The 17,001-nt window shown below is 37.9% G+C and overlaps 1 protein-coding gene and 1 long non-coding RNA gene across 3 annotated transcripts in view; one reads left to right on the top strand and one right to left on the bottom strand.

Annotated features, from left to right (window-relative positions):
* LOC138686428 (uncharacterized) overlaps nucleotides 1-5,398 on the top strand; it is a 44,701-nt gene extending 39,303 nt beyond the window's left edge. The window contains exons 4-5 of the long non-coding RNA XR_011325802.1: nucleotides 2,124-2,170; nucleotides 4,970-5,398. This is a non-coding gene — a long non-coding RNA (uncharacterized lncRNA). The remainder of the gene's footprint in view (nucleotides 1-2,123; nucleotides 2,171-4,969) is intronic.
* KCNT2 (potassium sodium-activated channel subfamily T member 2) overlaps nucleotides 1-17,001 on the bottom strand; it is a 158,110-nt gene that overhangs the window by 120,227 nt on the left and 20,882 nt on the right. For both annotated transcript variants that reach the window (XM_069789353.1, XM_069789352.1), the window contains exon 2: nucleotides 669-748. In XM_069789353.1, the coding sequence (XP_069645454.1) occupies nucleotides 669-748 (80 nt within the window). The remainder of the gene's footprint in view (nucleotides 1-668; nucleotides 749-17,001) is intronic.

The following is a 17,001-nucleotide window of genomic DNA, read 5'->3' on the forward strand; positions in this document are numbered from 1 at the left end:
AGATTTGGTAATATACAATGCTTCCACTCCTGTGGACTACCTGCATGGATGTATATAAAAAGATTAATATCTTAGTTCCTCCGCATTATTCTCTTCTATGATGGCCTATGAATTTAAATGCACATGTCAATGAAGATATCATTAAATCACACTAAAGACAAGGACTATATTTCTGAGGTACCACATTCAGGAGAAGGAGGTATGTCCTCCCAATTAGTTTCCTTCCCAAATTGTTTTCTTTTAGTACAGATCAGGTTTGAAATTTATTTAGGAATACTTAATAAAATTGAACACTTCAAAAAGCTAGGTACTTCTGCAGCTTTTTTTTTCCCCAGCATCTTAGACGCTCTTTGCTTTCCTAGACATAAGGTCATGACTTGTCAATGAGCTTTGCAATGTCAGATCCACATAAATTAGTCAACTTGATCACGATACAAAAATAAAATCACGCCACGAAGTATTTGATCCTACAAAATAAGTATGTTGTTTTTAAGTTTAAATAATACTTTCTGAATTTGTTTTGGATATTATGTAAAACTGACTCCTTTATGGGGCAAAATTTTAGGTCAGAAGAAAATTAATGATAACTTTGCTGTTGCCTTCAATGGAATTGGATTCTACTCAACGTATCACAATTATGCTTGACAGAAATTAATCCAACTGCTTACTTGATCTTTGGTTTTTGATGAAGAAGAGCTTTAGTCTTTCTTTAAATGTATTTTCATTCATATAGAATTCAACTTGCACCCTGAAATATAAAAGGAAGTATTAGGATTGAATATGAAAGATAATAAATTATTTTTAAAAAAATAATTTGTTTCCCTAATCATCTGTTCTTTATATATAGCTGGAGGAATATAGAGAGAGTGTTCAGCCAAAAGCTCACTTGGATCTGAATCACTAATGTTAAAAGATTAAAAAACAAAACAAAACAAAACAAAACAAAACCAGCAAACCGAGAACTTATTTTATCCCCTTTACATGCAGAATCATTTTCATATTACTTGGACACTCTACACTGCAAAATCAGAAGCATCTAAGGTTTTGGTATTTTCATTGGAAGACTATTCTCATATCTGCACCTTTGTAAGGAAGATTTCCTTGATGTTCAGGTTAAACCTTCCACCTCAGTCTAACTCCCTTCTTGTAAAATTGACATTTTAATGATTCTTCTTTTTTATATCTTGTTCACGTCTCTGTTAAGCATTTGTGTCTCAGTTAAGCTTTCACTTGTTTGTGTTTACCTTTAATCAAATGCTCACGCACCAAGCAAACCACCCTCTCTGAACTTTGCTTTTGTCACAATGAAATACTGAGACGTGAAAGCAAAATTATGTTGCAATCATACAATATTGTACAGAAAATAACTCCCCTTCCTGACTATATTAAAGCAGCAGTAACATCTGTTTTTCCTCCCTTCTCCCCAAATTTGCCAGGATGTATTTCATGTTTCTGTCCCTCAATTCAGTCTGAGCACAATTCATGCAATAATTCTACAGACTAGAAGAGAAAAGAAAACTGTTGCAGGGTCTGGCAAGGGGGGAAAAAACCATGTGCATTCGTTGTGTAAAAAAACTTAGGCCATTCCAGAGTTCTGTCACTGCACTGCTTGCTGCAGGATGAGTGCAGCATTAGTTCCATTTCCACTGAAGTCCCTGCTCTACCCAACTGACTGGATCTCCCTCACCAATCCCAGTTCTCCTCCAGCAATGAATCACGGTACCCCAGCACAATTTCTCTGCCTTCCTGAGAAGTCAGTGCTCAGTTTGAGAACTGTTCTACTATTGCTGAAGTGACATCATGAAAGTGAGTTGCTTCCTTACCTGTCATTTGTCTGTATACCATCATGTGTTGCAAAACTGCATATACCTTTTCTGTTCATAAGCATACTTGATATTTATTTGTGCATTTCTTTCCAGTAGTCTTTCATCAAATGACTGTACTTCAGTTACTTGTTCTTATATGTACTGTCGTATTTTTCAAGCAGGAGCCTGACTTCAGTATTTCCCTTCTTGCATGGGAAGCCTGTGCTGAAACAGTATTTGTATAATCTAATGTTGTCTGTAGTCTCTCTCTTCCCCTCAAAAAATTGTCTAATACCATACATTTCTGTACACTTAGAGAATTGGAGGATTATTTAGTTGTGGGCCCAGAATGGATGGCATCTCAGGTAATGTGACTTTTTCATGCTTGCTTACTTATTACCAGAAGTTTAGGCATATCATTTTCTAGGACAGGGTCAGCATGTCATAGAAAGAAGGTGCAATCTGACTCACTCACTGAGGTCAGTTAATTTTAGCTAGTCACTTAGCTTTGGTGTGGTTTCTTGTAGTATTCCTTGTAGAATGGATAATTACACTGCTTCCTATTCAGAGGAAGCAAAAACATAACCATATTAAGAATCTATATTGGAACTAAGCTCTATAACTTAGAATCATTTAGGTTGGAAAAGACCTTCAAGATCATCGAGTCCAACCATCATCATGTCCACTAAACCATGTTCTGGAGTACCTTGTCTACACACTTTTTGAATACCTCCAGGGATGGTGACTCAACCACTTCCCTGGGCAGCCCATTCCAATCTCTGACAACCCTCTCAGTAAAGAAATTTTTCCTAATATCCAACCTGAATCTCCCTTGACGCAACTTGAGGCCATTTCCTCTCGTCCTGTCTCCAGCCACCTGACAGAAGAGACCAGCACCCACCTCGCTACAACCCCCCTTCAAGTAGTTGTAGAGAGCAATAAGGTCTCCCCTCAGCCTCCTTTTCTCCAGACTAAACAGCCCCAGCTCCCTCAGCCACTCCTCATGAGATTTGTGCTCCAGGCCTCTCACCAACTTGGTTGCCATTCTCTGAACACGCTCCAGCACCTCAATGTCTTTCCTGTAGTGAGGGGCCCAAAACTGAACACAGTACTCGAGGTGCACCCTCACCAGTGCCGCATACAGGGGAACAGTCACCTCCCTGCTCCTGCTGGCCACACTATTTCTGATACAGGCTAGGATGCCGTTGGCCTTCTTGGCCACCTGGGCACACTGCTGGCTCATATTCAGCCACCCGTCTACCAGCACCCCCAGGTCCTTCTCTGCCGGGAAGCTCTCCAGCCACTCTTCCCTAAGCCCGTAGCACTGCATGGGGTTGCTGTGACTGAAGTGCCAGACCCGGCACTTGGCCTTGTTGAACTTCATACAATTGGTCTCAGCCCATAGATCCAGCCTGTCCAGATCTCTCTGTAGAGCCTTCCTACCCTCAAGCAGATCGACCCTGACTCCCAACTTGGTGTCGTTTGCAAACTTGCTGAGGGTGCACTCGATCCCCTCATCCAGATTATTAATAAAGATATTGAACAGAACAGGGCGCAACACCGAGCCATGGGGAACACCACTTGTGACCTGCCGCCAACTGGATTTCACCCCATTCACCACAACCCTCTGGGCTCATCCAGCCAGCCAGTTTTTCACCCAGCGAAGAGTACACTTGTCCAAGCCATGAGATGCCAGCTTCTCAAGGAGTATGCCATGAGAGACAGCGTCAAAGGCCTTGCTGAAGTCAAGGTAGACAACATCCACAGCCTCTCCCTCATCCACTAGGTGGGCCACCTGGTCACAGAAGGAGATCAGGTTGGTCAAGCAGGACCTGCCTTTCATAAACCCATGCTGACTGGGCCTGATCCCCTGCTTGTCCTGGACTTGCCATGTGAGTGGTCTCAAGACAAACCGTTCCATAATCTTCCCTGGTACCGAGGTCAGGCTCACAGGCCTGTAGTTCCCCGGATCCTCCCTCCGACCCTTCTCGTAAATAGGAGTCACATTGGCAAGCCTCCAGTCCTCTGGGACCTCCCCTGTTGACCAGGATCGCTGATAGATGATGGAGAGTGGCTTAGCAAGCACCTCTGCCAGTTCCCTCAGTACTCTAGGATGGATCCCATCTGGTCCCATAGATTTGTGAGTGTCCAGATGGCGTAGGAGGTCACTATTTCCTCCTGGATTAAGGGGGGTATATTCTGCTCTTCATCCTTGCCTTCCAGCTCAGGGGGCAGAGCACCCTGAGGATAACTGGTCTCCCTATTAAAGACTAAGGCAAAGAAGGCATTAAGTACCTCAGAACTTACAGAATTTTGAATTTATTTCTGTGCAATGACACGTTTGACACAGCAGTAATAGCAACCCCTATCCTAGATGAGCTTTTCTGCCCTGCCTGGCTCTACCCCTTCTCTGGTAAGATCTTTAAGCAGTTGGAATTTAAGACGAGGAACCCACCTACCCTTTGCTTTTTAAACTAAGAGTACCTGCAACTGGGTATTTCAAAGAGCTTGGGCCCAGAGGAATGTCCTAGAAACTGCCACCAAACTAGAAGAAAAGCCCATCAGATGAAGAGCAACTTGTTTCTGGGCTTTTATTGAGCTTAAATATAGACTAAGTGTTGTCCTGTTCAAGACTGCAGGAGTCGTTGCCATTGACAGAAGTACAATTTAGATAGTTGGTAACTTTAAGGCAAGTTAAGGAAGCATGTTCAGGGGTTAACTGGTAGGTAAGCAGGTTTGTGGGAGGCCTGAGCTCTGCTTCTGTTCTTGTCTGCACATTTCCCAAGGTACTTACTGTCATTAATGCGATGACAGTTTTAGTGGGAAACATGTCCCATGATTTGGCAGCTGCCACATGCTAAGTGTACATAATCTTCAAGGACATATTTCAGTAGGTAAACAGAGTGGCACAAGCTGCTGAAATAAAGGATGTCATTTAAAAGCTGAACAGTATTGGTGATCTTTTTTACACATTTTAAACTAACCTCTCAGATTTTTCTGTAAGAAGACTACAGTAGCCACTTATCATGAAAGAACATGTTAACAGTAAGCCATGATTTAATGATAATGAAGAAAGAGGATGTGGGAGCTAATCACCCTCCTATCACTACCATTATGAATTGCTCTGATAGCCTTCTAACGGCTGTCTACTTCTCTTTCCTTAGCAACCTGTGCTCACAACGGATTGCAATTCCACAGTGCAGCAGTTTCCATGGCAAAATGGATTATGAATGCTGCTAACACCACTTCTGTGACTCAACTCCTCCTTCTCCTGACTTTTTTTAAACTTAAGTAAAAACCATATTGGCCTTCTACATTTGCAGGAAATACATTATCATGCTTCTATAACCAATGTACACTTTCATGATACTCTGGCTACGAAGCAGAGAATATTTCACTTTGTTTCTTAAAGGTTACTATCTACTAAGTAAAGCTAAGAATGAATGGCTGAAGGAGCCCACTGGCAGGGATAAGGACAGAAACCTCCAGATACTGTTCCTTCCCAATACTCTGCTATTTATTTTTAGGGAGAACACTCATTCTACTTGAACCTTTGTTGTAATCTTTTAATGATTAAAGTTTTACCTCAAGTATTGCTCTTTTCTGTATTTTTCCCACTATGAAGTGTTACCTAGAAAAGGAGTATTTCGGGAACGTAACAAAAATAAATTCTGATCCTCACTTGCAATATTAAGATCATTTAGTAGTGGTGGTGGTGGTAGTAGTAGTAGTAGTAGCAGCAGTAGTGAAGGGCTTGAACAAGCTTTTTTCTGGACTTAATTAAGTTAGTAAAGATGTTTCAAGTGAGTGAGTAAAATTCATTGTCATATACTTATATAAAATTTGATTATTCTGTTGCAGGATAAATACTAGTTGGAATTTGATTCCAAGCAAATGGTTTTGATGAAATGGCACACATGCGGTACAGGGTGATAGCATATGTGTATGCAGATCATCTGGCCTATGAAATAGGTTTGGTTTTGTTCTGTATTTCTAGTCTAAGTGTCGTGGTTTAACCCCAGCCAGCAACTAAGCACCACGCAGCCGCTCACTCACTCCCCCCCATCCAGTGGGATGGGGGAGAAAATCAGGAAAAGAAGTAAAACTCCTGGGTTGAGATAAGAACGATTTAATAGAACAGAAAAGAAGAAACTAATAATGATAATGATAACACTAATAAAATGACAACAGTAGTAATAAAAGGATTGAAATGTACAAATGATGCGCAGGGCAATTGCTCACCACCCGCCGACCGACACCCAGCCAGTCCCCGAGCGGCGAATCCCTGCCCCCCCACTTCCCAGTTCCTAAACTAGATGGGACGTCACATGGTATGGAATACACTGTTGGCCAGTTTGGGTCAGGTGCCCTGGCTGGGCATGAGAAGCTGAAAAATCCTTGACTCTGGTCTAAACACTACTGAGCAACAACTGAAAACATCAGTGTTATCAACATTCTTCACATACTGAACTCAAAACATAGCACTGTACCAGCTACTAGGAAGACAGTTAACTACATCCCAGCTGAAACCAGGACACTAAGTAATTTAAAAGTGTAGTTTAAACAATTTGTGCTTCATGTTTTTTATCTTCCTGTAAAAGACATTGTAGTTCAGTCCACCCTGGCCAAAAGGAAATCAAGCTGAAGGATTAAAACACTATTCCTTGACAATGGTTACTGGGACAGAAATGTTTGATGAACATAAGGATTTTGTGTATACAGTTGGTTTATTGCTTCTTTTTCTGTGTATGTGGTAGACATTGAATATTCCATGAAAAGCTGCTTTTGGAAGTTAAAGAACACATCTTATGCTTTACTGACTCTTGCTTCAGCTTTATTGAAAATGCATAAATTCATGGCGATACATCTGCGGCAAAAACAACTGAAGTTATAGGACTCTCTTGAAAATACTGTGGTTTTTTGAACCTTCTTAAAATTAAATACCATTAATAGTGGTCTTCCCTAGTTTAAACCCAAAGAACAGTGATGTCAGTGGAATCTTTCAAACTGTAAGAAGCATCTTGAAATACCCAAAGTACAAGTATACATTGTACTCTTCTAATTCAGTCAAGATGTAATCTGAGTAGTACATTTTAATGTAATACAAAGTATAGCAGGAAAATACTAATGCATGCCAAGGACACTAATGCAAGGCACTTCTCATAACTGTAAATCACTGGGACCAATCTGTCTGCACTCCAGTTATGTAACTAATTTTGTCTGCATTTTTCCATTGCTATTTACAATGTCATTCTAACTCCATAACCACACTTTACTATAGTAACAATATTACCTTGTACCCTCAAATCTACAAATAGTCTTTCTTTTGTGTTAGAAAATAGCAGATCTGGCAGAAATAATCCTTCAAAAATGCAAGTATGATTTGGATTTCTCACTACACACGTACTAAGAGCTGTAAACGTTTATGCTTACTACTTCTTGACATTGGAATCAAGAAAAGGTGTTAACTGTACAAATGGAGCCAATCTGACAAAAACTACATCAATTTAATTAAATACATCTTTATGGGAAGGGACATTTTATGTTTTTCCTACAGAAAGAGCCTTGTAATATAGACACAGTATGTTTTTTATTGGCATGTGCCATCCAATATATGTGAAATCCTGTTAGATTTCAAACCTGGAAGTTTATTATGTAGATAGGTGCTTAAAAATGAAGTATCTGAAGTGTTAAAGTGAACTGCTATTGTCAGAGCTTATTTTACTGCAAAAAAAAGAAAATAGGCATTTTTTTCTAATAGCTTTTAATAAAAGATCGGTGTATTTTAATGATGACTGTCTTGAGTAGCAGCTCTTCTTTTTGAAGTTTTGCAAGTTCTGAAATACTCAGATCTCTGCTTTATTTAGAGCTTCACAGAGAAATGGTCATTTAACTTTCCAGGCCTGCTTGTTCCATCAAAATCAATATGACAGATCAAGACTGCTTGTTGAATGATAACTCATCATATTGTACTGAAGGAAATGGTGGTGAGACCAGTACTTTCCCATTACTGGTTCTTAACTTGCGGAGGCCTTCTATTTGTTTCTGGTAGGAAGTAAGTCATCAGTTGCATAGGTCATGATGAACACTGCACAGATAAAGTTCTGAGTTTTTCATTTCTTCTCCATGCTCAAAGACAAAACAAACGGTAGTAACTGGGGAAGGCAGGGTGCTTGTTTCCTCCCACTTACTGGAAAGAGAGAAAAGATGCTATTTCTTCTGCAGCCTCCTAATTCAGTAGTTCATTCTTGCAGTGTGAGCATGACATGAGAGAATTGCGGAGATCAGGCCCTCATCATTTTTCTGGGTACTTTATGACATAGTCTTTAAAAGCTATGTCCTTACTGAAGTCGTTTGCCATGCACTATACTGATGAAATCTAATATTTGCAATATGGCCCTGCATTTTCTTAAAGATGACTTCTAACAAGTGTAGAAAAATTAAAACTGACAGGTATAATGTCTTTTTCTGATAGGGGGTTTTATTTGTTTATTAGGAATAAACCAACAAATACTTTTAAGATCTCTGCAGAACTGTGTTCGTGTAGTATTGTCTTGTAGATTCTTTATAATATCCAACATTGTGAATGTACATGATAGAACACAGGTTCCATACCTTCTAATAATTGCCTTGTACTATGCAGTATTACCTATTATCTCTTTATTTTTCCAAACTAAATTCTCACAGTACTCCTCTAGAACAACTTATGAAGTATAATTGTCTGGTTCAAATTTGAACTGTCATGTAACAAAGACATGTTTGGTCATCTTAATACTTAGAGTGTATGCTACAACATCTGTACCTGGGCATTTCCTTTGTTCTTTTCTTTCTATGAGTATATTTATTTAGAAGTTACCTTCTAAATCAGTGAATCCAAATTAATCTACCTAATGAAGTTTTTCCAGACATACCTACATTTGCTTGATTATGTAATTGGATGTTAGCATAACTAATGGATTTATAGAGACCAGGTGTTATCAATGTCACCATAAAAATTCTCTGTACTAATGAAGACAGAAATAGCATGAACTGAGTTCAGCTTAATCACAAGTTACAGAATAAAGGATCAACGATGCATAAATAACCTTGTAGCTTAGAACTGTATGTGTGCTCAAACCCTTTTTGCTGTATCTTTCCAACAAATGCTGTTTGATTCAATTGAAACAAATCCAAAACAGCATCAGAAAATAGGCCAAACCAAATTTTTCAGGTTGCACAAAGTAAAAATTTGCACCTGCAATCACAAGAAAATATTTTCTATGCAAAAGCAAACTTTTTCTTTGCTTCATTGTTCAAAAGCCAAAATACTAAAAATTTCAGCCCTTAATTAAAATTTTCTTCCTTACAATTTAAATAGTATATGTGTATCTATACCTTTATGTATATAAATACAAATATATTTTAAAATCTGATTGCGAGCCAGCTTCACGTTCCTTTTTACAATCAGCTGCCTCAGTTACATAAAACTGTCTTCATGAAACCTATACAGGTTCATGGCAGCAATTTAATATTACAGCAACAGGTATGAAATGGCATTATTTTTCAAACTTTTCTGTGCCAAGTATCTTCATTTTTTCCATTCCTTTGAGGGAAAGATTTTTAAGGGAAGGCTGACAGCAAGTGACTGAGACTCAGTGGTGGGTAGTATGCATGCTTTTCAACCAAATACTTTTTTTTTTTAAATCCCCCATTCATAATCAGTCTTGCAAATTCAAAAAGAGAATTATCATCTCAGTCCTGCACCCATGAAAACCAGTGACAAATTCACCATTCTAGTAATGATGCAGTAATAAAAAATGAATTTGCAATCTGTATTCTTTGTCATTAGAAACTTTTTATAAAAAAAAACAAAACAGAAAATACTATGATGTTTTACTATGGGGAAAAGAAATCTCAGAGCAATCTCCCTATCCATTTTAGTGGCCCTGCAAATACCACACACTTGACTTCTTACTGCAAATACACTTTCCTGTTGCAATTCTATTGCCTAAGGTTAGAAAGTTAGTAAATCGAATGTGAATGATGTATTAAGAAATAGTGCATGAAAAATCACACAAGGAAGATACCTGACAAGTTTGGTAAAACTTCCCCCCACCCTCAAAGCATACAAGGAAGGGAAAGCATATATATTTTAAAGTTAATTTATTGCATGTTAAAACACCTCTTTTTAACCTCTGGGCAAAAATACTTCATGTGTAGGATATATATAGCACAAAGCTACTGCAATAAAAATCCGTTATGCAAGGCTTTTAAAAAGTAAGTCTGCGTAAGTCTGAATATAAGAGAACCCTGAGTAATGGGGTATGCTTCATGAGTTTGATTCCAGACACTGTTCAGCTGTATGCAGTAGTGTCAATTACCCATATTGAATATCAGTAACGTTTGTTGGGTTTTTTTATAATGTTGGCAACTACTTGTCAAAAAGACTTGAAACAAACTTCTTTGAATATCAAGCATACTGTGATAACACCTTTCTGTCACTGTCAGCACAGATTTAACTCTGTGTTAGAGTGTTAGGAGCAAAAGACACAAGACACCGTAACCCACTAGAAGCTACCATATCTTTATTTTTTTCTGCTCAAATTTTATCCTCTGCTCACCAGGACAATTTCTCTATTGCTTTCCTGAAATTATTTTTCTGTACCAACTTTCCTCTTTGCCATTCAACAAACATTTAATTTTTGTTTCAAGGGAAAGGTTGCTTTGCTATGAAAGGCAACAGGACAGCTGGTGATTCATGAGTAATGAAACTGCATTAGGAGGAGGACAATTCATGTGCCTAACATGCTCTATTCCTCCACATCACAACTACATGTCTCTATCACCTGTTGATGTTCTAAAACAAAAGCTAAATGATGGATCCTTCTCCTACAACTACAGCAGTCTATTCATTGAATCTATCTTCTCTGTGATTGGCGAGGCATACATGGGTCAAGCAGCTTGCCTGGATACCCCACATACGTTGTATGAATGAATTAGAAATTACTGTTCTTAAGAGCAACAACATGCCTCAATTTGTTGATTTAAAGTTTAACAGTATTTTCTACTACAGTATTTTAATGCTAATCATTGCAAACCTTCCGTTTGAAGCTATTTATTAATGCTTACCAAACTTCTGTCTGTTGTAACATTGCCAATTAATTTTTACATTATTAAGACTCTTGTTCTCTCTCAAAAAAAACCCTTAGTTATTTCCCCAGGTAGACACACTTGTGTCTACGCTAAAGACAGTTTGCAGGGTCAGGGATAGTTTTAGGAGTTGTTTGTAGCCCTCCACCTATTTACCTTCTGGCCCCAAACCTCTTTCTTTGGTCTTCTGAGACCTCTCTTCTGTTACTCCATGTTCAGCTCACAATTTACTCTCCACCATCCTCTCATTCCAACTCCTTCTTCCTATTTTTCCATCCAAATTTTAAGAATATTTCCAATCCCTTCTTCAAGTTCCTTTTCTCTAGTTCCTTGCAGAATTCACCCTGTCTTGTCTTCCTCTATGTACTACAGAATTCACTATTTCACTTGAAAAAATTGAGGAAATGGCACACTGTCCCTCCTGTCATTTCTTTTCTTTGCTCTAATATCCTGCATGGACCTTTGCTTTCAACGCACCTTTCTTCTTTACACTTTGACCATCTGGAATTGTAACTCAGGACTCTGTTTTTCTTCCCTTCCTGTCCTTTTCCGTTCTCCTTTGGAAACTTCCCTTCCTTCTGGTCAAAGTCCCATTCTCTTATTTTTGCTTCTGCTTCTTCTTTTGCAGGAAGAACTCATTCTCTCCCATAGCACCACCATCTCTAAGTCTAACCACAGTCAAAACAGAATGTATTCTCTCTAGGCTTCCTTCTATGTTACTATTAACAATTTCACAGTTCTTTGTCACCAAGTGTCATTAAGTTAGTGTTACCTCTGGCAACTTCTCCATTTTCATTACCCATCTTCTCCTGTCACTTTGTCTTTTAGCTTAATAGTAAATCTAAAGGTCATTCCTTTTCCTTTTGAATTCCTAGTGTTCAAAATCCTGGCCTGTGCCATGGGTATGTCTGGACTTCACTACTCTTGAAGTTATAACTTCATCAACTTAAGAAATCTCAGTCTTTTGAGATGCTTGGCTTTCCTCTCCTCTTGAATTATTTCATCAATTTTCAGCCTACTTCCAGTATTGCACATTAGGATAGCCCACAGATATCAAGGCTTTAATAAATAAACTCTGTAGCACTGCATAAATGCCATATGGGCCCTCATATTGGTGCTGTGTGGCCCTTAAAAGCTACTTCTTCCTCAGGCCTACTGGAAACTTAATGGTGACCATGCATGAAAATATCCACTGTATGTTCAAAATAGATGGATGGCAGTGATGGAGTTGTATCACTCCTACTTCAACACTTAACATGTGAGGTTATTTCTCTGTAGATTTTGTTTTAATAAGTTTGGATTCAGTTTGCATGCTGCCCATTTAACACTTTTCTCTTACAAAGCAAGCAGCTAAACACTATGAGGGGCATTGTCATGGAGATTATCCAGATAAAGACAGAAACAGGTGTTCAGATAAACAGGAGCCTTAAATTGTTCTGGTAGATTTTGTCATCTCTAGAATATTAAGTAAATAAAAATCTTAAAGACTCATTGCTTAATTTAGATATAGCAGTTTACAGGTACACACACCTTTCTTACATATAAAAAACCAAATATCTGTGAATGAAACATGTCACCTTTGTTTAGGCATAGGAGCTAGTTATTACATTTTCTTTTTTTTTTTTTTTCTTGTGTGGGTGTAGTAGTCCAAGGCTTAAAACAGCAAAAAACACTGTGTGTGCACAGGTCTCATGTTTAATGAGAGAAAGGATGAGCCCAACATGCCTTGACTTTAAGGAAATGCTGAGCAAACGTTATTCTTCAGTTTGGTCCCTTGCAAATGACTCAAGTTAGCCTCTGATTGCCAGAGAAATCCAAATCACTATTCACTTAAACTCTATTTCTCAAGACAAATGTACCTGACTATTCTGTTACTGCTCTTCTGTAAGTTATCTTTTTCTTCCTTCTTACTCTTCAAGATTGCATCTTTTCAAAAAACGGCAAGTAGAACAAAGCTGAGAGCTGTTCAAACATGGTATCCTCACAGATTAGATCATTTATCTCAGTTTTATTTTTACTTTAAAAAAATAAGAAATTAAGATTTAGTTTTCTGAAAATGCAGCAGAAGGGACAAGAAAAAAAGAGCAGATGGATAGAAAAAAATCCAAAAAAGGAACAAAAAAACTTTGTGAGTGAATCCCAATCTGTCATTTTTAAAGTATCACATGACCAACTGTAAAATAGAATTTTAAATATGACTCATTAATATGTTACCTGAAACACAGAGTCAGCTTCCTAGTTGGTTTGATCCAATGCCCACTTAGATCAATGGAAAGATTCTACTCACATAAACTTGAGTAAAATAATCAAATAGTAAAAATATTCTAACTAGATATTTCCCTATTGCTTTAAGTATTTAATTACTATTTTTCTCCCCAAATGAAAAAAATTTTCTTGCTATTTAAATTATACAATGTATTTTACATAAAACTGGCATGTCAGTGTGAGATTCAGAAGAGCATATACATTGATTCTTCTCTAAGAATTCCACAGTTTTTATTGTTACCATCTTGCTTTATTATTACTTCTATTTGCTGGCTTTTCTGCTTTTGTTTTTTTACTGTATTATGCTAGTAATACTTGGTAATCTTCAATTATAACCAACAACTTATTATTTCCTGGAAAAATGCACAGCATAATTATATCAAGTCAGAAAAACAAAGTTTGAAGGGTGTTTTGTTTTGTTTTTCAAAAATGAAATTTTGGGATTCAGTAAGTTAACCTAAATTTGTACCAAAGACATAATAAATTATAAGGAAGTATTAGCTGCGTCTACCCAAAAGGAAACAGAAGCTTATGAAAAATTGTCTTAAACTACAGCATTCGGTGTAAACAGATGACTTTATATGATCTGTGTATGGAGTGTTCATATGTTGAATGTTTCTTCATTGACTAACATTTCATAAGGAGAGAAGTTTCAGAAATTGAATGTTCTGAGTTCTAAGACAGAAATGTCAACGTCATATCAAAATCACAAGTTCCTGTTTTCCCTTTGAAAAGTGTTTTGTTCAAGAAGGTAATTATATGTTATATTGCCTTTATTGTTCTTTATGTAGAAAATCTATTGAATTTTTCCAAGGAAAATGCATTCATCAACCCAAAGAATAGTTTTGTTTTCGTTTCAATATTGGTATTGCTTAGGTTTTCTGACCCAATTAAAACAGAACATCTGAAATTTTGTAAGTCTTTGTAGCTTTAAATTTATTTCCTGTACAACTACAGTTACTATGCAAGACATTATGCTGCTTTTTGTATCACATTGACCTGCTAGGATGTGATCTATATTTTGTGTCCTCCCTTTTGGGAGCTGTATTCTTCTTGTATTTATGTCCTAACTTAGCTATCAGGACTGCTTTCTGAATAACTATATGGGGATGATAATATGATTTTTAGTTGTCTAACAGCTTCCTGCAGAGTTCAGCAGTAAAAATGGCAAAAATAAAGCCATCTTCACTGAAAATACTAAGAAAAGTTTTAGAAGAAGCATCAGATGAATTAGAATAGCCTGCAGTTTCAGAAAGCATTGCATTTGCCCTTCAAACATGGAAGACTTTCTTCCCAAGTGTTAGGCTAAAAATGAGTACAGTTTATGCTTAAGATGCTTCTTTTTTTTTCTTTTTTAATTGGCCACCAAAGAGCTATCTCTAAGCAATCTGAATTCTCTGACTCCGTTCAGAGTGACCTGGTTTTTTTCCTTTTTTTCCATCTCCTAAAGCTGCTTCCTTTAAGACAAACAAAATGTCCATACTATGGATATTTGGAGGAGAAACAAAGCCCAAAATTTAGCATATTTGTCTAAAACCATTATCACCCTGAAGTGTATGTAACTATTAACCTTGAGAAAATAACATCTAAACATATTGCAGTTGCTGGATCTAAAAATCCAGCTTCAAAATGAAGCCAGTGAAATGCCTTCTGTATTTCCTGTGATGTGATACTAACATGATGCCTTGGAACTTGAATCACACCATTCCCTCAAAAAATATTCTGTCTGCTATAGAAAATCCTTGCAGGTAAAATTCATCTCCAGTCAGTGAAAGTTTGGCACTCAGTCTACAACTCAAATATGCCTATTCTGAAAAGGCAATCCAGGTATGAACTACATTTTCAGAAACTAGTGGACTTTACAGGCAAGTCATGGGAAAGTAAGCAGCGAAATTCTTGAGACACTATAACCTTCAAATATTTAGACCTTTACTTAACCAGAATGAAGTTGTTGCTAATTTTAGTCTCCAGTGAGATCACCTGTAGTCAGTATGTACATCTTTATATACCTGTGATACATACATCTTTGATTCCTTATTATACTTTTTGCTTCTTTCCTTCAGGAAAACTGTAGATAGAATATTTCTTCAGCTTAGGAGATGTGAACGAAGAAAAGTGCTCAATTTCACTTTCTGTTACCACCCTTGCCACTTACTCCTTTCCTTCCATCCCTAATCCTCAGAACTTCCTCTTACCACCCCCAGCCGTCACCTCAGTTTGCTTTGTCACCTCCTAATACCCTCCAGAGAAGGATATGATGAGTGTGGAGTAAGTGCCAAAGCTGCTCTCTAGGGCCCTGTGCAGCAGACTCACTCACAGCAGTTTATACAGCATGAAGAAGGCTGGCTGAGTTTTATCCTGTGTGGAAGGTAAATCCATGTACGCATCTACCTAGCAATGTAAACATAAATATCTTGGTAGGACTGGCAAGTTAAGATACTGTATGTTCAGAGAAATGACCTGAAACCTTTATTTGACAAGTGCCATATAGTGCAACAGCTAAATATGTCTGACAGTCCAAATCACTATTGCAGTAGTAATCCACAAAGGCCAAATGATAAAACTGATTATTTCTCCAGTTGTGTGTTTAAAAACAAAAACAAACAACAAACAAACAAAAAAAAACCACAACCAAAAAAGCCCCAGAAAAACATGAGAAACAATTGTTACAAAGGAGGCATAGACAGCAACTACCACAATGAAGCAGCTTAAGCACAGGCTGGAGGAAGCGGTAGCAAAGCCTCACAAAGAAGCACACGATGTGGCAAATAAAAGCAGCTGCCCAGGATTTTAATGTGGGCAGTAGGTACTTTACACAAAGTTGTTGGGCTCAGACTGATGGAACAGAGGGGCCTTTAGCTTCCTTACTTTTGCAGCCTGCAGTGGAGGGAATCGCAGCCCTGAAAGGAGGAGAGGCCCAAACCTTGGCCTTTGATTTGAGCTTGCTATTACTCACACTACAGAGAAAGAGCTGCTGCTGCCAGAGGCCTGGCAACGCAGAGGTGTTTAGGACATCAGGCTATGCTTAGACTGCACTTCCAGGTCCTCCAGTTTTGGTTTGAACTAGCTGAACTCTTTAATGTCATGGTGTATGAGTGATAAACCTGCAGTCAAGTATATACACAATATGGAAAGTATGTACATGTCTTCAGCATGGAGTCTTTTACTAGTGTGTATTTGGGATCTCTCTGCAGAAGCAGCAAAATCATTAAGGAATATTCAGCTGCATGTCTTCACTGAATCATCTGCTTGGTATTTATCAGCTTACTACTGGCTTTCAGGAAAGTCATATAGGCAGTTTTCTGTTTACAGATGCAGTAGCTGTTTGATTTATGTTTGGAACTAGATAGTTGTTTATCAACATGTAGTTCACTGCTCTCTCTATTGCTCTCAAGGATGCAATCTCTTGCCAACTATCATTAAATCTATCAGTGCTGACCAATTAACACTTGATTTGCTTATTACCAGATAAACCAGTGGTACAGATTTGTGTATGAATTAGATGTAAACACAAAATCACTTACCTGTCAACCATGTAAAATAGGCTTGTGCTTACTGTTGGCAGACAGCAGTAGATACATTGCCAAATTAGGATGCTGTTTTATGACCAGTGTAAGAACCTGCCATCTCCACGAGGTGAGTCTCCGGTCATGTCACCCTTACAAAGGTGTTATTTCCAGATGAGTTTGACTAGGAATTTGCTCTAATTGAAGACAATTTTTATTCTTTCCTTTGGAGAGAGAGTTTTCAGTTGGATCAGTTTGTTGATCAGACTCATCTCATTGGGATTACCATAGCTAAT

Source organism: Haliaeetus albicilla, chromosome 8, assembly GCF_947461875.1.
Source record: "Haliaeetus albicilla chromosome 8, bHalAlb1.1, whole genome shotgun sequence".
Taxonomy (NCBI): Eukaryota; Metazoa; Chordata; class Aves; order Accipitriformes; family Accipitridae; genus Haliaeetus; species Haliaeetus albicilla.